The following is a 20912-nucleotide window of genomic DNA, read 5'->3' as shown; positions in this document are numbered from 1 at the left end:
CGTGTGTGCATGCAATTTACTGAAAAATATTCCTTTATCAACTTACTCATAGACATACATCAAGCTGCAGCTCCGGCCACTGCAGACTTATTTACATAACGCAGCATGGGCCAGCCGGTTTGTCTTGGTTGCCAAGCTGCTCATCTAATGCCATTCGCGACGGTCCCGATTCAGCTTGGAACTCGAAGTTGCGCCCGAGATATCCACGCAGAAGCCGCTGCTCCTTGGTCAACAACTTGACGGAATCGTCTACGATCGCCTTCGCAGCCAGGGTATCGGAACCTTCACCGTTAGCCTGCTGCGCCAACAGATGCTCGTACGCGACTTGGACGCGGAAGGCGCACTTGGACAGACGCAGAGCGGCCACGTATGCCGACGACCCCTTCAGCGAATGAGCTTCACGGCGAGCAGTGGTAAAATCATTCCGCTCGTGAGATTCGACGACCCGTGACGTAATAGCCTCCGCCGTACTCGCAAACTTCTTCAAAAGGGACAAAAAGAGCTCCTCCTGGCCACCACACTGCTCCACTCCCAGCGCGTAATTCACAGGGTCCCCTTCTGGGATCTCAATGCTCATCGGGTCGATGGAATGCATACCTGCAGACTCGCCCTGGGTTGTAAGGGGCGATGTGTCATCGTCCACTGAGCTGCCCGTTTCCATGCGCTCTAACACAGAAGGCATGCCACTGCCACTGCTGCTGCTGTGCCCCCCTCTGCTCGGATGCGAAGATTCATAGCCGAGTTCCTCGTGGAAGCTGACCTTCTTCTTGGGGACCAAACCATACCAGGCCTGCGGTTGGTCTGCCGGTAGATCCTTCTTGTTGAACGGCGGGTGACTCCAAAGGGTTGGGTTTGCCGGCAATGAAGAGCGCTGTCCATTCAAAGCTGGGCTTGTTGCTCCAGTGAACGGGGCCTTGACGTAAGGCAGCGTTGTTGAAGTCTTCAATGATTGCTTCTCCTCTTCCAGGGGACTCGCTGTTGAGGCACCGCTTGTGTTCCTGGACAACCTCAGTAGATCCGGTAGGTCATTTGAGCTTGTTTGCCGTGAGGTGTGGTTGTTCACGGAGGGGCCCAAGCTGAAAATCGAAGTCGTTGGCGTGGCTGTCCGAACGGGGCCACTTCGAAGGCCAATCGACATTGGGTCATCCAGCTCCAAATTCGAGATCGCCTGGGCAAGATCCAGCTGTTGCATGTGGCGAGATGCAGGAGCAAGCCTGGCAGTGGATGCTGCCGCTTCAAGGCCGACATCCTCGAGGTCGCTTTCAAACGATTGCATCGGAGTAGGAGCGCTTGGTGGGTACGATACGTCACCGCTAGCTGGCATCGGGGCTCTTATTGGGCTCTTCGCGGCAAGCTGTGGCGCATTTCGCAAAGTTACGGGCTTAGCGACTTGGCCCGTTGCATGGCCAACAACTCCGAGCCCTGAGCTTTGCTGACCGAGATAGCGAATGCGCATCCACTGTCGAATAGCCTTACGAAGACTTAGCTTCGAGATGGGCTTCACCATAAACTCATCCATACCACAATCCAAACACTTTTGACGGTCATCGCTCATCGCATACGCCGTTAAGCCGAGAATCGGGATGCGGGGAAGGTTGTGCTCGTGCTCAAATTCGCGAATGGTTGCTGTTGCAGTATAGCCATCCATGATCGGCATTTCGCAATCCATAAAAACTAGATCAAACTCCGTGTGATTCTCACGGTAAGCCTTCACAGCATCGCGACCGTTAACCTCCCACTGCAAGAGGTGGTCGTCTTGCTGGAGAAAGCACTTCACCACTTCCCAGTTGAACTCGTTATCCTCCACAACCAATATTCGCGCTTGAGTCGGGACATCAATCCCGTTTTCACCGATTCGAATAGATGCATCTGATGGCACTGGCACCGACGGATCCAGAAAGTCCTCTGAGGAATAATACGCATGCTTAGGGTCTACTTCGTCAATCAACCTCACAACCACCGTGAAAAAGAAATTGCTGCCGACGCCCAATTCACTGTCAACATCAATCGAGCCATCCATGAGCTCTGCAAGCTGCTTACAGATTGCAAGGCCTAAACCAGAACCAGTAGGATTGTTTTGACGCGTGCGTTCCAACTTCGTAAACAGTGAAAAGAGACGCATCTTCTCTTCTGCATCCATGCCAATACCAGTATCAATGACTTGGAACAGCAGCTTCTTAAATTGAGATGGCAACTCGGGAGAGTGCACCACGCTGCACGCAACGGTAATTGAACCTACGTTGGTAAATTTGATAGCGTTCGACAACAAGTTCAACAGGACTTGACGCAGACGCACAACGTCGCCAATCACCGCCTTCGGCACGTTATCACCACACTTCAGATCAAGTTTGAGCCCACGTTCTCGAGCCTTGAAGTTGAAGATCTCAATGGAGTAGTCCAGCAAGTCGTGCATCTGGAAAGGTGCTGTCGAGATTTCCAGGTGTCCGGCCTCGATTTTCGACAAATCCAGGATATCATTGATCAAATTCAGTAGAAGTGACCCCGACACGTACGCCATGTGCACATACCTCTCAATTGACTTGTCGAGAGGCTGCTCCTTCAGCAGTTCTAGCATGCCTAGCACGCCGTTCAAAGGCGTTCGCAATTCGTGACTGAACGAGGCCAAGAAGTTCACCTTGGCAGCCTCCATGTGTTTCCGAGCGGTGTAGTCTTGTCCCACACCAATCACACCGCGAATGTTGCCGTGCATATCCTTCTTACTCGACGCGTTCACAAGGAGCAGCAGGAAGACACCACTCTTCGTCGTCATGGGAAGCTCCATCTCACCAACGTCAATGCCAATCAAAGCTTGATTCAGCAATTGCCGAACCTGCTGCCTGCTCTCCGGAGTGATGAACGTGTGTACCAACGAAAACCCCAGCACTTTGGACTTGTGATAACCAGTGATCTCCTCGATTTTCTGATTCCATTCGTTAATGCGACCATTAGTGTCGATACCGAAGATCGGGGCGTTGGCAGTATCAATCAGTCGGAAATACTCGTGTTCTTGGGCAATGCGATCGGTGATATCTTGCCCGATTCCGACAACGCCAACAATCCTACCATTTGAGTCATACCGTGGGGTCGCGTTTAACAAAATCTCGATTCGTGTGCCTGGTCGAGTAATCAATGGGAACTCAAAGTTTGCGGTTTCTTTTCCAGTAAGAGCTTGAGATAGCACCTCAGCCACAATCGGTCGGAACTCTGGAGAGATGAACGTCTCCACAAGATTCTCGCCCATTACCTCATTGATCGAATAGTTTGTGATTTGAGCAGCCTTTCTGTTCCAGATATTGACGCACATGTTGGCATCGACACCAAAGATCGGAGCATTCGCCGTGTCGATAAGACGGCTGTACTCCTGTTCTTGCGCAATACGCTCCGTAATGTCCTGACCGATGCCAACCATGCCCTTCACCTCCCCGTGTTCATTGTAGCGCGGCGTCGCATTCAACAGAATCTCCACTCGGCGACCAGCCTTTGTGATCAACGGGAACTCGAAATTTGCTGTCTCCACACCCTCAAATGCCTTCTCGAGCACACTACGCACAGGCACCTTGAACTCCTCGGAAATGAACTCGGCGACCAGATCTTTGCCCAGCACGTCTTGGTTCGTGTACTGCATGATGTCGGCGGCCTTCCGGTTCCAGATGTTCACGTGGCCGTTGATATCCACACCGAAGATCGGAGCGTTGGCAGTGTCAATCAAGCGGGTGTACTCCTGCTCCTGGGCAATACGCTCAGTGATATCCTGACCGATGCCAACCATACCCATCACTTCGCCGTGCTCGTTGTAGCGCGGCGTAGCATTCAGTAAAATTTCTACGCGACGGCCGGCCTTCGTGATTAACGGGAACTCGAAGTTCGCGGTCTCGATGCCTTCAAACGCTTTCTCCAGTACACTGCGGACAGGAATCTTATACTCCGTCGAGATGAACTCGGCGACCAGATCTTTGCCCAGCACGTCTTGGTTCGTGTACTGCATGATGTCGGCGGCCTTCCGGTTCCAGATGTTCACGTGGCCGTTGATATCCACACCGAAGATCGGAGCGTTGGCAGTGTCAATCAAGCGGGTGTACTCCTGCTCCTGGGCAATACGCTCAGTGATATCCTGACCGATGCCAACCATACCCATCACTTCGCCGTGCTCGTTGTAGCGCGGCGTAGCATTCAGTAAAATTTCTACGCGACGGCCGGCCTTCGTGATTAACGGGAACTCGAAGTTCGCGGTCTCGATGCCTTCAAACGCTTTCTCCAGTACACTGCGGACAGGAATCTTATACTCCGTCGAGATGAACTCGGCGACCAGATCTTTGCCCAGCACGTCTTGGTTCGTGTACTGCATGATGTCGGCGGCCTTCCGGTTCCAGATGTTCACGTGGCCGTTGATATCCACACCGAAGATCGGAGCGTTGGCAGTGTCAATCAAGCGGGTGTACTCCTGCTCCTGGGCAATACGCTCAGTGATATCCTGACCGATGCCAACCATACCCATCACTTCGCCGTGCTCGTTGTAGCGCGGCGTAGCATTCAGTAAAATTTCTACGCGACGGCCGGCCTTCGTGATTAACGGGAACTCGAAGTTCGCGGTCTCGATGCCTTCAAACGCTTTCTCCAGTACACTGCGGACAGGAATCTTATACTCCGTCGAGATGAACTCGGCGACCAGATCTTTGCCCAGCACGTCTTGGTTCGTGTACTGCATGATGTCGGCGGCCTTCCGGTTCCAGATGTTCACGTGGCCGTTGATATCCACACCGAAGATCGGAGCGTTGGCAGTGTCAATCAAGCGGGTGTACTCCTGCTCCTGGGCAATACGCTCAGTGATATCCTGACCGATGCCAACCATACCCATCACTTCGCCGTGCTCGTTGTAGCGCGGCGTAGCATTCAGTAAAATTTCTACGCGACGGCCGGCCTTCGTGATTAACGGGAACTCGAAGTTCGCGGTCTCGATGCCTTCAAACGCTTTCTCCAGTACACTGCGGACAGGAATCTTATACTCCGTCGAGATGAACTCGGCGACCAGATCTTTGCCCAGCACGTCTTGGTTCGTGTACTGCATGATGTCGGCGGCCTTCCGGTTCCAGATGTTCACGTGGCCGTTGATATCCACACCGAAGATCGGAGCGTTGGCAGTGTCAATCAAGCGGGTGTACTCCTGCTCCTGGGCAATACGCTCAGTGATATCCTGACCGATGCCAACCATACCCATCACTTCGCCGTGCTCGTTGTAGCGCGGCGTAGCATTCAGTAAAATTTCTACGCGACGGCCGGCCTTCGTGATTAACGGGAACTCGAAGTTCGCGGTCTCGATGCCTTCAAACGCTTTCTCCAGTACACTGCGGACAGGAATCTTATACTCCGTCGAGATGAACTCGGCGACCAGATCTTTGCCCAGCACGTCTTGGTTCGTGTACTGCATGATGTCGGCGGCCTTCCGGTTCCAGATGTTCACGTGGCCGTTGATATCCACACCGAAGATCGGAGCGTTGGCAGTGTCAATCAAGCGGGTGTACTCCTGCTCCTGGGCAATACGCTCAGTGATATCCTGACCGATGCCAACCATACCCATCACTTCGCCGTGCTCGTTGTAGCGCGGCGTAGCATTCAGTAAAATTTCTACGCGACGGCCGGCCTTCGTGATTAACGGGAACTCGAAGTTCGCGGTCTCGATGCCTTCAAACGCTTTCTCCAGTACACTGCGGACAGGAATCTTATACTCCGTCGAGATGAACTCGGCGACCAGATCTTTGCCCAGCACGTCTTGGTTCGTGTACTGCATGATGTCGGCGGCCTTCCGGTTCCAGATGTTCACGTGGCCGTTGATATCCACACCGAAGATCGGAGCGTTGGCAGTGTCAATCAAGCGGGTGTACTCCTGCTCCTGGGCAATACGCTCAGTGATATCCTGACCGATGCCAACCACGCCCATCACCTCACCAATCTCATTAAAGCGAGACGTGGCATTCAGGAGGATTTCCACGCGACGGCCGGCCTTAGTCATCAATGGGAACTCGAAGTTTGCAGTCTCCGTTCCAGCGCATGCCTCGGAAAGAACAAGTGCAACTGCCTCGCGGTAGTCTTCTGTAATGAACTTCTCCACCAGATTCTCACCCAGCACATCGGCCGTCGTATACTGCGTGATTTCCGCAGCCTTCTTGTTCCAGATATTCACGCAGCCGTTCATGTCCACACCAAAGATGGGAGCGTTAGCAGAGTCGATTAGTCTCGTGTACTCTTGCTCCTGCGCAATCCGGTCGGTAATGTCCTGGCCGATTCCGACGACGCCAACGATTTGGCCGTGCTGGTCGAAACGAGCTGTTGCGTTCAGCAGGATATTCACCTTTCGGCCTGATTTGGTCGTAAGTGCTAGCTCGAAGCTAGCTGTCTCATTTCCTTGCAGTGCTTTGCACATGATGTCATATGTAACAGACTTGAATTCGGGTGAAATGATTGTTTCAATGTACATCTCACCAACAACCTCTTCAGCTGAAAAATTCGTAATCTGCTGAGCCTTGCGGTTGAAAATGTTAATGCGCATATTGGCATCAACGCCAAAGATCGGAGCATTCGCCGTGTCGATAAGACGGCTGTACTCCTGTTCTTGCGCAATACGCTCCGTAATGTCCTGACCGATGCCAACCATGCCCTTCACCTCCCCGTGTTCATTGTAGCGCGGCGTCGCATTCAACAGAATCTCCACTCGGCGACCAGCCTTTGTGATCAACGGGAACTCGAAATTTGCTGTCTCCACACCCTCAAATGCCTTCTCGAGCACACTACGCACAGGCACCTTGAACTCCTCGGAAATGAACTCGGCGACCAGATCTTTGCCCAAGACGTCCTCGTTCGTGTACTGCATGATGTCGGCGGCCTTCCGGTTCCAGATGTTCACGTGGCCGTTGATATCCACACCGAAGATCGGAGCGTTGGCAGTGTCAATCAAGCGGGTGTACTCCTGCTCCTGGGCAATACGCTCAGTGATATCCTGACCGATGCCAACCATACCCATCACTTCGCCGTGCTCGTTGTAGCGCGGCGTAGCATTCAGTAAAATTTCTACGCGACGGCCGGCCTTCGTGATTAACGGGAACTCGAAGTTCGCGGTCTCGATGCCTTCAAACGCTTTCTCCAGTACACTGCGGACAGGAATCTTATACTCCGTCGAGATGAACTCGGCGACCAGATCTTTGCCCAGCACGTCTTGGTTCGTGTACTGCATGATGTCGGCGGCCTTCCGGTTCCAGATGTTCACGTGGCCGTTGATATCCACACCGAAGATCGGAGCGTTGGCAGTGTCAATCAAGCGGGTGTACTCCTGCTCCTGGGCAATACGCTCAGTGATATCCTGACCGATGCCAACCACGCCCATCACCTCACCAATCTCATTAAAGCGAGACGTGGCATTCAGGAGGATTTCCACGCGACGGCCGGCCTTAGTCATCAATGGGAACTCGAAGTTTGCAGTCTCCGTTCCAGCGCATGCCTCGGAAAGAACAAGTGCAACTGCCTCGCGGTAGTCTTCTGTAATGAACTTCTCCACCAGATTCTCACCCAGCACGTCGGCCGTCGTATACTGCGTGATTTCCGCAGCCTTCTTGTTCCAGATATTCACGCAGCCGTTCATGTCCACACCAAAGATGGGAGCGTTAGCAGAGTCGATTAGTCTCGTGTACTCTTGCTCCTGCGCAATCCGGTCGGTAATGTCCTGGCCGATTCCGACGACGCCAACGATTTGGCCGTGCTGGTCGAAACGAGCTGTTGCGTTCAGCAGGATATTCACCTTTCGGTTCGTCTTTGTGATCACTGAGACTTCAAAGCTTGCTGTTTCGTTTCCTTGAAGCGCCTCGGACATAATATCGTATACAATCGGTTGGTGCTCAGGAGAAATGAATGTCTCTACATACTTCTTGCCAACCACCTCGTCATACGAAAAATTCGTAATTTGCTGGGCTTTCCGGTTAAAAATGTTGATGCACATGTTTGCATCGACACCAAAGATCGGAGCATTCGCCGTGTCGATCAAACGAGTGTACTCTTGCTCTTGAGCGATGCGCTCAGTGATATCCTGTCCAATACCCACCATTCCCATCACTTCACCGCGTTCATTGTAGCGCGGCGTTGCATTCAGTAAGATTTCCACGCGACGGCCAGTCCTTGTAATCAATGGGAACTCAAAGTTCGCAGTTTCGATACCCTTAAAGGCCTTTTCCAGAATACTTCGAACAGCCACCCGGTATTCTTCCGAAATGAACTGCTCAACCAAATTCTTGCCAAGCACGTCCTCATTGGTATATAGCATAATATCTGCAGCTTTCCGGTTCCAAATATTAACACGCCCATCGGTATCAACACCAAAGATCGGAGCGTTGGCCGTATCAATCATTCGACTGTGCTCCTGCTCCTGAGCGATACGTTCCGTGATGTCTTGGCCGATACCAACCATACCCATCACCTCGCCATGCTCGTTATATCGAGGCGTAGCGTTCAGCAAAATTTCCACGCGTCGACCAGCCTTAGTAATCAGCGGGAACTCGAAATTTGCCGTCTCCACGCCCTCAAACGCCTTCTCCAGGACGCTACGTACAGGCACCTTGTACTCCTCGGAGATAAATTCTGCGACCAAATCCTTCCCGAGAACTTCTGCGTTCATATACTGCGTTGTCTCCGCCGCCTTTCGATTCCAAATGTTCACACGTCCGTTGATATCAACACCGAAAATCGGAGCATTTGCAGTATCGATGAGTCGCATGTATTCCTGCTCCTGTGCGATGCGGTCGGTAATATCCTGTCCGATACCGACCATGCCGATGACAGCGCCCTGCTCATTATAGCGCGGCGTAGCGTTCAGCAGAATCTCAACACGCCGACCGGCCTTGGTAATTAGTGGGAACTCAAAGTTTGCCGTCTCTACGCCTTTTAGCGCTTCAGACAGCACATTGCTCACAGCCTCCTGGTAGTCCTTTGTGATGTACTTCTCTACCAATTTCTCGCCCATCACTGCATCGGTCGTATACTGCATGGTCTCCGCAGCCTTCTTGTTCCAGATATTCACACGACCTTCCGAGTCCACACCGAAAATCGGAGCGTTGGCAGTGTCGATCAAGCGGATGTACTCTTGCTCCTGAGCAATACGCTCAGTAATATCTTGGCCGATGCCTGTTATACCGAATATCTGACCGAGTTCATCGTATCTGGGCGTGGCATTCAGCAAGATTTCAACTCTTCGCCCGGTCTTTGTGATGAGAGGAAAGTCAAAATTACCGGTCGGTTCTCCCTTCAGAGCTTTTCGCAAGTTTAACATGACTTCGTCGCGGTGGTCCGTAGCAACAAAACGGTTCACCAGATCTTTCCCCATCACTTCTTCGGACGAAAACTGAGTTATCTCTGCCACCTTCAGGTTCCAAATGTTTACGAGGCCGTCCTGGTCGACACCAAAGATCGGGGCATTCGCTGAGTGAATCATCCGATTTTTTTCTTTCTCCTGTGCCATTCGTACGGTAATATCCTGGCCGATACCAACCATACCCATCACCTCGCCATGCTCGTTATATCGAGGCGTAGCGTTCAGCAAAATTTCCACGCGTCGACCAGCCTTAGTAATCAGCGGGAACTCGAAATTTGCCGTCTCCACGCCCTCAAACGCCTTCTCCAGGACGCTACGTACAGGCACCTTGTACTCCTCGGAGATAAATTCTGCGACCAAATCCTTCCCGAGAACTTCTGCGTTCATATACTGCGTTGTCTCCGCCGCCTTTCGATTCCAAATGTTCACACGTCCGTTGATATCAACACCGAAAATCGGAGCATTTGCAGTATCGATGAGTCGCATGTATTCCTGCTCCTGTGCGATGCGGTCGGTAATATCCTGTCCGATACCGACCATGCCGATGACAGCGCCCTGCTCATTATAGCGCGGCGTAGCGTTCAGCAGAATCTCAACACGCCGACCGGCCTTGGTAATTAGTGGGAACTCAAAGTTTGCCGTCTCTACGCCTTTTAGCGCTTCAGACAGCACATTGCTCACAGCCTCCTGGTAGTCCTTTGTGATGTACTTCTCTACCAATTTCTCGCCCATCACTGCATCGGTCGTATACTGCATGGTCTCCGCAGCCTTCTTGTTCCAGATATTCACACGACCTTCCGAGTCCACACCGAAAATCGGAGCGTTGGCAGTGTCGATCAAGCGGATGTACTCCTGCTCCTGAGCAATACGCTCAGTAATATCTTGGCCGATGCCTGTCACGCCAAATATCTGACCGAGTTCATCGTATCTGGGCGTGGCATTCAGCAAGATTTCAACTCTTCGCCCGGTTTTTGTGATGAGAGGAAAGTCAAAATTACCAGTTTGCTCTCCTTGGAGGGCCTTCCGGAGCAGCAAACCAACTGACTCACGATGATCATCGGCAACAAATCGATTCACTAGATCTTTCCCCATCACTTCTTCGGATGAGAACTGGGTTATCTCTGCAACCTTTAGGTTCCAGATGTTTACCCTGCCGTCCTGGTCGACACCAAAAATCGGAGCATTTGCTGAGTGGATGAGCCGATTAGTTTCCTTCTCTTGTGCCATTCGAATCGTAATGTCCTGTCCGATGCCGACAACTCCTATCACGATGCCTTTCTCGTTGTACCGTGGCGTGGCATTCAACAAAATTTCAACGCGACGGCCATTCTTTGTGATCAGCGGAAACTCGAAGTTAGCCGTTTCTTGGCCTTCCAGTGCTTGAGACAGCACCGCCCACACTGCCTCCTGGAAATCCTCCGGAATAAAGTTTTCGACCAGGTTTGCTCCGAGTACTTCTTCGTTCGAGTACTGCGTTGTTTCGGCAGCTTTCCGGTTCCAAATGTTCACACAACCATTCGCATCCACTCCAAAGATTGGCGCATTCGCAGTATCGATAAGGCGCGTGTACTCCTGTTCTTGAGCCCGTCTATCTGTAATGTCCTGGCCAATTCCAACGGCCCCACAAATGTTACCAAAATGATCATACTTCGGCGTCGCATTCAACAGGATGTCCAGCCGATGCCCACTTTTCGTGATCAATGGAAAGTCGAAGTTTGCTGTTCCTTCTCCCTCCATGGCTTTCGATAGAACTTTGCGAACAGCATCACGGTAGTCTTCCGATATGAACTTGAAGATTTTTTGGCCCATTGTGTCTTCATTTGTGTAGTCGGTGATTGCTGCCGCCTTCTTGTTCCAAATGATCACCTCACAGTTGCAGTCAACTCCGAAGATGGGGGCATTTGCTGTGTCGATCAGCCGGCTGTACTCCTTCTCTTGAATAATACGGTCCGTTATATCCTGTCCGATTCCGACAACACCCACAAGCTGGCCTGTGTGATCGTAGCGCGGTGTAGCATTCAGTAAGATCTCCACTTTTCGTCCAGTTTTGGTCACCAACGGGAACTCAAAGTTAGCCGTCTCAATCCCCTGGAAAGCTTTCTGAAACACTGCGGCCACTTCCGACCGAAAGTCTTCCGAGATCAACGTATCTACCAGATCCACACCCATAACTTCTTCGGGCGCGTACTCGCTAATCTGTGCTGCCTTTGTGTTGAAAATCACCACTCTGCCTTCGGTGTCCACGCCGAAAATCGGAGCGTTTGCTGTCTCAATGAGCTTCCTATACTCCATCTCCTTGGTGTTCCTCTCCGTCACATCTTGCCCGATAGCGACGACGCCCATCACGGAGCCCAGCGTATCAAACCTCGGCGTCAGACACAGCACAATCTCCACCCTCGAGCCTCTCGCGGTCACAAGTGGGAGTTCAAAGTCTGCGCCTGCAATGCCCGAAAGTGCCTGGTCGATCTTCTCCGAGACGATCTTCCGGAAGCTCCTGTCCACAACTGGCAGCAGCGGTTCCCCCACCATGTCCACGCTGGCGTACCCCGTCATGGACGCCGTCTTGAAGTTCCAGACTGTAATGTTTCCCTCCTTGTCCAGCTCGATGATAGGCGCGTTGGCCTGCATCATGACGGTCGCGTACTGCTTCTCCTGGACGGCCCACTCCGTCACGTCCTGACCCACGCCGTAGACGCCCACGCACGCGCCGTCCTCGGCCAGCAGTGGCGTCATGTTGGTCAGCACCTCGGCATTGCGGCCCGTGGTCGTGAGCAGCGGCACGCGCAGCTCCAGCACCGGTCGCTTGTCCGCGATGCAGGCGGCCACGACAGCGGCGACCTCGCGCTTGCGCTGCGCGCCGTACACAAAGTCGGACATGGGGCGGCCCAGCACGCGCTGCGAGCTGAAGCCCGTGATGTCCACGAGGCGCTTGTTCCAGACCGTGACGCGTCCGGCGACATCGACGCCCACGGCGGGCGCGTTGGCGTCCAGCAGGAGCTCCGCCAGCGCCTCCGCGTGCGATCCGACGCTCTGTGCGCGCAGCTTCGTGGGCGGCGGCTGCGTGTCCAGCGTCTCGGCCGCATTGTTGTCGAGCGCGGAGCCGCCACCCGCCGCCGCGCGCTTCCTGTGCTTGCCCATACTCGGCTCTCCCCTTCTCAATGCGGAGAGGTTTCCGCTTATGGGCTTGGAGGTACCATCGGCGACGGATCGAAGACGGGTAGAGTCGCGGCTGGACTACAGTGGCATCGCTGATTTCTCAACAGTTTTAGAAACGTATAGTTGTGTATACTGTATTCCCTTCCAAATGAGAAATAGGTGGTAAAAAACTCTTGAAAACGGTAGTACCTTGAATATGTGATATAATCAGATAGGTATGGAAACGATGAGCACCCCTGACTAAGTTCGAAACCAGCTGGTGGCCCGGCTCTACTGGAACAGTTGACCTTCCGAGTCACAGCTTTTGTACCGAGTGTCTCGCCGGTTGAAGACAAGCTGTTTGTTGCTTTTTGGTGCAAGATAGACGATAGACGCGAACGCGACTGCGACTACTGCTTGGAGAGGCTTCGCGTAGTCTTCGCTTGCACGTGACTGCGCGGCTGGGGTGGATTTTCGGCAGGTTATCAGCGGTGGCCGTGGACAAGCCAAAGCCAGCACTATCCGCATGACGAGAGGCTCGCACCGGCGCGAATCGCACGAATCACCTGCAGATCTGCGGCATGATGCCAGCATCCCGCGTTGGTGGCTGCTGCACGCGCGTCTGTCGCAAAATGCTTGGGCGAGCCTGGCAGCGCACTTGTCCTTCAACTCGTTGCCCGCCTTGCACGCTACCGGTTCAGCTCGTGCTCGCGATTGTCCCCTGAGTCAATGTCCGACGGCATCCGTCCGACCAACCCGAAGCCCGTCGCGCACTGCACGGCCTTGCGGACTTGAACTCTTTGTTACCACGGTTAGCTTTCACGTATTCCGTCCCAGCGCCGCTGGGCCAGTGGTGGTGCCTCCTCAATTGTTGAAGAGCATTGATGGTCGTACATGTATGGTCGTAATGTACAGTATGCACGAGAGTCCATAGCTATTATAGCCGAAAAGGCTGTTTGTTCAACCACGCTGGTTACCAGCCTGGCAGTGCTATAATGCACGCCGATGAGGCATCGCCAAGCTCTGTGCAGGGGCTCACCTGCGCACCCCGGCGTCGTGATCTCTGGCGACGAGCTCCAATGATCACATCACCAGTTGTGCTATAACTGGATAAAACTCAAGCCAATCAAACTCCTCCAAAAGCGTATCCATTTCCGAGGAATCATGTCCGAGCGCGAGCATGCGCCCGCGGCGTCCGCCAACGCGCCCGACCGCTCGCTCCTGGCCATGATAGACGAGGCGCAGCATCGACTGCAGCACCTGGAGATCTCGTGTCGCCAGATTCTGAGTCCTGCGGGTTCTATCAGTGCTCAGCAAGACCCAAACGCCTCTCCTCCCGACCCCAAAGTGCTGCAGCTGCAGGTCGCGCAGCTCCAGACGCAGCTTCTAGCCGCTCTGGACCGCCGCGAGGAAGAGGATGTGGCCTTCCGACAGGCAGCACAGTACACGACGGCCAAGGGATCGGCCAACGGCGTCTTGCATGCACTCTTCGACCAGGCCAGCTCCGGCAAAGTGGCGGTACTCACGACGTACCTGGACACGGGCTCCATCCCCACGCGCGATGGGCTGCGGCACTGGAAGCTGGATCTACGTACTATCCGCAATGAAGCAGGCGCGACGCTGCTTCATGTGGCCGTGGGGGTCTCCACTGCGCGAGAAAAGGTCAAAGTGAAGCTCGTGCATCTGCTCATGGACCGAGTGGACTTCGACCCGAACGTCCGGGATGTGGTAGGCGCAGCTGCTGCTAGCTGCATTGCAATAGGCTTCAATTGGTGACTTGTGTGGGGTGTTGGCGACAGTTTGGACAAACGCCGCTGCATGTTGCGGCTATGGGAGGGTACCAAGAGGTTGATAGCCTCGCGTTTGATGGATTTTGCCTTGTGTGTTTAATTCTCTGTGCTGGCGATGCGGTGCAGGTGGTGCAAGCGCTGCTTGAACGAGGAGCCGATACAACTGCTCAGGACAGATCCGGTCTCACGGCGCTATCGCTGGTTCGAACGCTGTCGAGGCCGCCGGAGGAAGTTGTTCAGACACTGGTTCAAGCGGAAAGAGCGGCGATGCGAAGTATGGCAAGCCCTTGCTATTCCTGCATTTTCGGTACACTTTTGCTGATTTGATGTGCTCCTGGTTTGTTGTGTGCTATGTTGTTGTGCCAGGTATTTGCTCCAGGTCGGAGTCAATTCCGCTCTCGGTAAGTATCCAAGTATCAGCGCTTCAACATACGAGATTATTGCAGACTACCTAACGACTATGGATTTTTTCATGATCACAGAGAGCGATTGCATCAGCTATATTCCTAAAAGGGCTTTCCGGGTTCTGCCTGCAGCAGCACATAAGCACATTCACTCGACAGGCGACAGCAATGCTAAATGCACTGCTAGAAGGTAACTAACCAGCTTGTATGTGTACATGTTGAAGAGATATCACTAACGAGTCCATTCAATCAATATGCAGTCACAAATGAGGACAGGGTAGCGTTTGATCGAGTCCTGCAAGAGCGCGTTCCCATGCTGTTCGATGTCGTGCCTGCTTCACAAGTGGTTCGACTTGACACAATCCTCACGAACACGATCAATTGGGACCCAGAATTTATTATCAATCTCAAAATTGAGGCTGATGGATATGGGCTGTCGCTCATTTCACCTGCACTAAACGCTGGCACATTCGCTGACCCGACGTGGATTGGGGTACTGCTGAAACTCATTCAAAATCTCAAGGTGGAAATGGCAGATCCTGCTCAAAGTGACGCCCAGGTGGATGATACAGCGAGTAACACGCCCAGTGTGCCACCTATTGATGGCGATGTGGCAATGAAGGAAGCTGAAGTGCAAGCTCTGGAAGCCTTGCCGCCGCGGAAGTGGTCGATATCCTCGTCCTCCACGGCGCCATCGGTAGACTCTCGCACCGCTTTGTACTATGCTGATCAAAGCACTACTGTTGCCAAGACTCGTCAAGTCTGGTATTATGCGGTGTTGTTCAAGGCCTCGACGCAAGCTTTTCCCGGAACGCTTGCTCTAACGCCAGAAAGCGAGATTGCAATTTCATCGGAGGATGTGTCAAAGTATTTTCCGTTGGACGATCGCCTATCAATCGGCTCGTCGGAGTATTTTGCTATCGAATACAACGCACAGACCCAAGAGATTCGCCTCGGTAAGTTGGAACGACGAGAGGGGTTGTGGATGGGTTGAAGTCTGTCTTGCCATCACTTACGCGTGCTTCCACTCATGATGCACAGATCGCAAGTATGATGGGAAGGAAGCTGCCACGGTGAAGGCGTACCTGGCAGGAGCATGCTCGTCTCGGCTACCTCCCTATGTTGCAGTCAAACGCATATGGGAGCGTGAGCCAGGCAACAAATACGAAGACCAGATGAGCAGCGAGCAGGTTTGCTTCAATACTATTGCTTGTTTCAGCATGACTCGTTGGAGGACTTACAAACCTATCTGGTATCCATGTACAGGAGCTGTTCCAAGATTACCAATTCCTGGACCCAGAAAGTGAGTACGAGGTGGCTGTCAAGCTCGGACCGATCCCGAGCGGAACTGATGCGAGAGCGATTGTTGCTGAATGGAGGCGTTCAGCTAAGCAGGTTTTCGATTCGAAGGAGTAAGTTGCAATTTTTGCAACTCTGTAAGTTGGGGGTTACTGACGGGCGAGGATGCGGATCGTTTCATGGGCAGATGCACCTCTGGTTTAGCAGCCTGCCAACATTATTGTCCGCAACGCAGCGGTCATTCGTTGGTACGTGAGCTATTGCTAGCAGATGTCAACCTTGTATGTCCTCACGTCCTCACCAATTGTCGCCTGCACGTGACAACAGTGCTTGGGAACTATGGCTGCAATCGGTCAAGGTATCGCCAAACGCCGTCTCGGACGCCCGACGTTTTCAAAGCCTCTGAAACCTCGAGCCTCGCTTCAGCGGCTTCAAGATCGCTTCAAGGGTACCGAAGAATGGCCAGGCTCGCCATCAAACGTCAAGCCTGTGGTGCTGGAAAGCCCGCCATAAATCTACCAGCGCCGTCCCATTTTGTAGCGCATTGAACTGCTACGGCTGTTAACATCGAACTGACGCCTATTTCCCTCCCAAAACCTTTCGACGTCAACTCCAACTTTCACTCTCTTCAAGTCCAATCCATGGACGCATACCCTCATTATTTTCACAGGCTTCTTGCACTGCTCCTCAACATGGAAAACAACAGCAATTGACATCACAACGGCAGTTGAAGGCATATACGTACGCCCCATTATGCAAGAAAATAAAGCAACATGTCCCTCTCGACCACAACTTTCATCTACGAAACTGTCGGTCGAATGCCGCGAATCCTCAGCGATAGCTGCACATCTTTCACCTGCAGCGTTACGCGCTTGCCGTGGATCGCACACAAATTCCTGCGATTCAACCACAAACCACAAATCAGCCTCCTCCTCTAGCATCAACTGCAACTCCACGTACGCGTCTTCGAAAGTGCGCACGAGGTACGTCTCGGTTGCTTCTTGCAGCGCCAGCAGTGCCTCGGCCTGCCAGCGGAAGGCCACGCCCGTGAACTCGGTCTGGATCTCCCGAACCACGCGTGCGAACGGCAGTTTCCGCATCAGCAGCTTGGTGGAGCGCTGCAGCAGGCGGATCTCCCGCAGCGCCACCTCACCCGGCTTCCTCCGTCTTTTGGCCGACTGCGTGATGGTAGTGGGGCTGCTACTAGGACGGCGTTGCGGTGGCGTGGCCTTGCGCTTGGCCTTGCGTCTGGGCGCTGTGGGCGTCGCGTGGATGGCGGCCTGTCGCCCCACGGGGGCTACGGACGGCCGTCGTCCCGGCAAATTGGGCGGCGGGGATGGCGGAGACGCGGAGGACGCGGACGTTGGCGCGGGAGGCGGCATGGGCCTGCGCTTGGTGGCAGCGAAGGGCGGAGACACACGTGGAGAGCTCGGAGGCGTGGACTCGTCCGTGCCGCTGTCGGTGACGCTGCTGCTGGAGGCGTCGCTGGCCGGTGCGGCGGGTGTTGACGACATGGTGATGTGAGAATAGCTGGAATATTCAAACCTTTGAAATGGGTCGATATTGGGCGATGGTGATTGGAAGATGGATATGAAATTAGAGGTGAAAAAGTAGCATTAGGACATTTGTGAAGTTTCGTCCGTGACGTGGTGCAACTTGCTAAAGAGGGCTACCCCCACTTCTTCCACTCCATTCCATTAGGTGCCGTGCGCTCTTTCTCGTAGTCCTTGTCGACCACCTCCTTCCAGTTGGTGGACAACACGGTACCGCCAGACGTTTGCTACATCCAATTGATCACAGAGAGAAAGTTAGCAGACGATTCGCACACTTCATTCACAACGCAAGCAGCCACGCACAAAGGACTTGTTCATGGCCTTGCGCGTGTTCTCGTCGGCCTTGGCATAAATATCGCGGAAGAGCTTCTGCATTGCTTCCTCGCCTTCAGGCTTCTCCGCCTCCAGCTCCTCGCCGATGACCTTCTCGATCTGGTTCCAGTCGCGGCCGCTCGCGTACGGCCGCGGCACACTCTCCGGCTTGGCTTCGAAGACAGCCGCAGGACCGGTCACAACTTGCGCACCTGACTGGTACACAGCTTCTTCGAGCTTGTCCCAGTGCATTCCGCCGCTCTTCTTCTTGAGCTTCAACTCGACTTTCGAGCCAAGCACCTTGTACGAGCTTTCGTCCGGAACAACTTCGTCAAATAGACGCTCGTTGAAGGCGTCCACAAATTCCCCATCAACTTTCACTCGCACATAAAGTTGCTTCGGCTCAATAGAAACCTCCACATCGTCTTGTGCGAGCTTTTTCTGGAGGATTGAGACCGTCACGTGGGTACCCGACTGGTACCACTCATGACTGCAACCAAACCAGCGTCAGCACTTACCCACCAACCAATCCACCACTTCAACCAATTCACTCACCGGATCGTCGGCTTCGTCGGCAACGGTGCAACTACAGCAGCACTCTGGTTGCCGGGCGTAGAGCTTCGCACTGGCGCAGACTCATCCGGAACAATCATCTCCGCCTCTCCGTCACCTGCAACAGACCAGCCTCATTAGCAGCCGCCTCCAAAGCCTCTCCAATATTCACACTCACTGTTCATCTCCGCGTCGCATTTGCGGATCCAAGTCTGGAAGCGCTTGGCCAACGCTTCATTGGCCTTGGGCGCCGACTCTCTGCCCCGCTGGAACACAAGCTTGGCCTCCGCGTACTGCTCCAATTCGAACTGCGCCACGCTGCCATGTTACACACTAGATCGTCAGTCCAATTGTGTTTATCAATTGCAGCAAAGACCCACCCATGACGCATGTGCGCCAGGTGCAACGTCGCGTCCAGTTCCGTGGCTCGCAACGCGTCCGCCGCAGCTTCGCGCAGCTTGTGCAGCTTCAGGTAGGCCGCCGCGCGCTTAGACAGCGTGTCTGCGTCCTGCGGCTGCGTCTCCAGTGCGCGAGAGTAGCAGCGCACGGCCTCCTCGTATGCCTCGTCCACGAATAGCGCGTTACCCTCGTGCTTGAACTCCATCTGGGCCGTTCTAGAAGTGAGGCCTTTCGACAGATTTTCTGCAGCAAACTCGGACTTAGCTGGAAATGGTAGCCATGTTCACTCTTGGACGGTGAATCGGATGAAATGCTGATTGTATTTTTCCTAGCTATTCTGCTTGCTCTTAACAAGTCTACTGTTGTCCAAAGACAAGATTCTATCTAGCGGACACGAACGTTCAGGTACAAGTGCACCTTGCGCTGGAGCAGCTCCTCGATCTCGTCTCGAGCCGCCATGCCCACGGAGCGGATTGTGTCGCCGTTGTGCCCGACCACCATCTTGCGAACACGAGCAGCAGGGACCTGCAGCACAACACAGGAACAAACAGCGCGATAGTTAGAAAGGTAGAACACGCCACATGCAAGCAAAACGGACAACGTACGAAGATATCCTGGTCGATACGAACGCTCTTGTCTGTGAACTTGGTCCAGCCAACGTTCTCCTGCTCGAACGTGTACGGCAGCTCCTTGTTAAAGCGGCAGAAGAGCTTCTCACGGATGATCTCCGTCACTAAATCCAAGTCCGACATGTCGGAGTGCATGGACGAGTGGTAGCTCCACGGACGGTCGACTGCCAGCGAGAGCAGCGTCTTCCTCAAGCGGTCCATTCCATAGCCCTTCGTAGCCGAAACCTTGATGCTGTTGTCGCCGATGTAGGCCAGCGGGTCAATTGACAGGGAAGCTCCATCGGCATTATAGTGCTTGCTGTAAATCTCCTCGATCATCTGGGACACCTCCTTGACCTTGAACTCCAGGTTGATCTTCTCGCGAGGGCCGACGAGGTCGTACTTGTTCATCACGAGCATGGTAGGAGAGCAAACCTGCGCCGACGTCGTCAGCACCTTCTCCAACGCCTCTAGGGCCGCCTCATCGAGACGCTTCACGGAGTCCACCACCAGCATGGACAAGTCCACACCCTGCAACGTCTCCGCGGCCGTGGTCACCAATGTCTGCACATACTCGTGGCTCTCCTTGGGCTTAATGAGTCCAGGCGTGTCGTAGAACGAGAGCTGCGCGTCGCCCTCCGTAAAAATGCCCAGAACTCGGTCTCGGGTCGTGTTGTACTTGGGTGACACGGCCGAGACCGTGACATTCAGCAGGCGGTTCATGATCGACGACTTGCCTGCATTCGGGCGTCCAATGACCGCCAGATCCAGGGCCTTCGGGTGCGGTGGCTCGTCCGGGATCAGAAACTCGCGCTCCACCACGTTATCTGGCGCCTGCGTAAGGTTCGTGAACTGCTTGGCCTTCATGCTCACCGGTCGTCTCGACGGCATCCGCCCTGTGTTCCTGTATCTCTCTGCGTCAGCCTCCTTCTCCTCTTTGGAGGTCCGTCCTTCACGGAAGTGCAGCGGCTTGGATGGCGACTCTCGCGACTTCTTCTTGCCCACGAACCCGTTGTTGCGTGGGTCGAAGGCACCCACGCCGTCGCCCTCCTCCTCGTCCTCGGGCAGCAGTCCCAGACGCCGCATGCGGCGCTTGTTCTCGATCTCTTTGCGCGTGCGGGCCGGAACCACAGCGGGTGGGACGATCATCGAGCGCATACGCATCTTGGCCCATTCGCGGTTGATCTCCTCGAGCGTCGGGCGCGGCGGCTCCTCCACGCGCGGCGCAGACTCGTAGCGCGGCGGGCGCTTCTCCTTGTATTGTTTCTTCTTCTGCTGCTGCCTCTTGTCGGTGACTGGCGAGCCGCTGGTCGCGCGGAACGCCTCGCGCTTGGCCTGGCTGCGCTTGGAGCGGTACGTGGCCACGAGCACGCGGCCCTGGGGCAGCGCACGCACCGGCGCCGCGCCACGGAACAGCAGCTCCATTATTGTATGACGGATTGAATGGCGAGAGCGCAATCACCCAGGTGAATAAACAAGGAGGTGGAGCGAAGAAAAACCCAATTGGAGAC

At 54.1% G+C, this 20912-nt stretch overlaps 6 protein-coding genes across 6 annotated transcripts; 1 reads left to right on the top strand and 5 right to left on the bottom strand.

Moving 5' to 3' along the window:
• Nucleotides 1–91: 91 nt before the first annotated feature.
• Nucleotides 92–2782, bottom strand: KRP23_3807 (Autoinducer 2 sensor kinase/phosphatase LuxQ; the record flags this gene model as incomplete). The annotated part of the gene is made up of 1 exon (XM_067888708.1): nt 92–2782. One exon carries the CDS (start codon nt 2780–2782, stop codon nt 92–94), a length of 2691 nt encoding a protein of 896 aa, XP_067747924.1.
• Nucleotides 2783–10937: 8155 nt separating this feature from the next.
• KRP23_3806 (Phytochrome B1) lies at nt 10938–12487 on the bottom strand (the record flags this gene model as incomplete). The annotated part of the gene is made up of 2 exons (XM_067888706.1): nt 10938–10941; nt 11895–12487. 2 exons carry the CDS (start codon nt 12485–12487, stop codon nt 10938–10940), a joined length of 597 nt encoding a protein of 198 aa, XP_067747923.1.
• Nucleotides 12488–13648: 1161 nt separating this feature from the next.
• Nucleotides 13649–16490, top strand: KRP23_3805 (putative ankyrin repeat protein; the record flags this gene model as incomplete). The annotated part of the gene is made up of 10 exons (XM_067888705.1): nt 13649–14212; nt 14284–14331; nt 14401–14548; nt 14641–14675; nt 14757–14868; nt 14939–15634; nt 15720–15868; nt 15945–16090; nt 16165–16225; nt 16305–16490. The coding sequence occupies 10 exons, from the start codon at nt 13649–13651 to the stop codon at nt 16488–16490; spliced, it is 2145 nt and encodes a 714-aa protein (XP_067747922.1).
• Nucleotides 16491–16776: 286 nt separating this feature from the next.
• KRP23_3804 (histone H3-like centromeric protein hH3v) lies at nt 16777–17491 on the bottom strand (the record flags this gene model as incomplete). The annotated part of the gene is made up of 2 exons (XM_067888704.1): nt 16777–16873; nt 16938–17491. The coding sequence occupies 2 exons, from the start codon at nt 17489–17491 to the stop codon at nt 16777–16779; spliced, it is 651 nt and encodes a 216-aa protein (XP_067747921.1).
• A 155-nt stretch (nt 17492–17646) lies between these two features.
• Nucleotides 17647–18998, bottom strand: KRP23_3803 (Protein SGT1-like protein A; the record flags this gene model as incomplete). Its single annotated transcript, XM_067888703.1, has 5 exons — nt 17647–17757; nt 17834–18332; nt 18398–18512; nt 18573–18712; nt 18775–18998. The coding sequence occupies 5 exons, from the start codon at nt 18996–18998 to the stop codon at nt 17647–17649; spliced, it is 1089 nt and encodes a 362-aa protein (XP_067747920.1).
• Nucleotides 18999–19177: 179 nt separating this feature from the next.
• On the bottom strand, nt 19178–20826 carry KRP23_3802 (GTPase Era; the record flags this gene model as incomplete). The annotated part of the gene is made up of 2 exons (XM_067888702.1): nt 19178–19318; nt 19399–20826. The coding sequence occupies 2 exons, from the start codon at nt 20824–20826 to the stop codon at nt 19178–19180; spliced, it is 1569 nt and encodes a 522-aa protein (XP_067747919.1).
• Nucleotides 20827–20912: the final 86 nt, after the last annotated feature.

This window comes from Phytophthora ramorum (assembly GCF_020800215.1).
Source record: "Phytophthora ramorum isolate Pr-102 chromosome Unknown Phyram_PR-102_s0003, whole genome shotgun sequence".
NCBI lineage: Eukaryota > Oomycota > Peronosporomycetes > Peronosporales > Peronosporaceae > Phytophthora > Phytophthora ramorum.
Note: the sequence above shows the minus strand (reverse complement) of the source record. Positions and strands in the feature narration are given on the sequence as shown.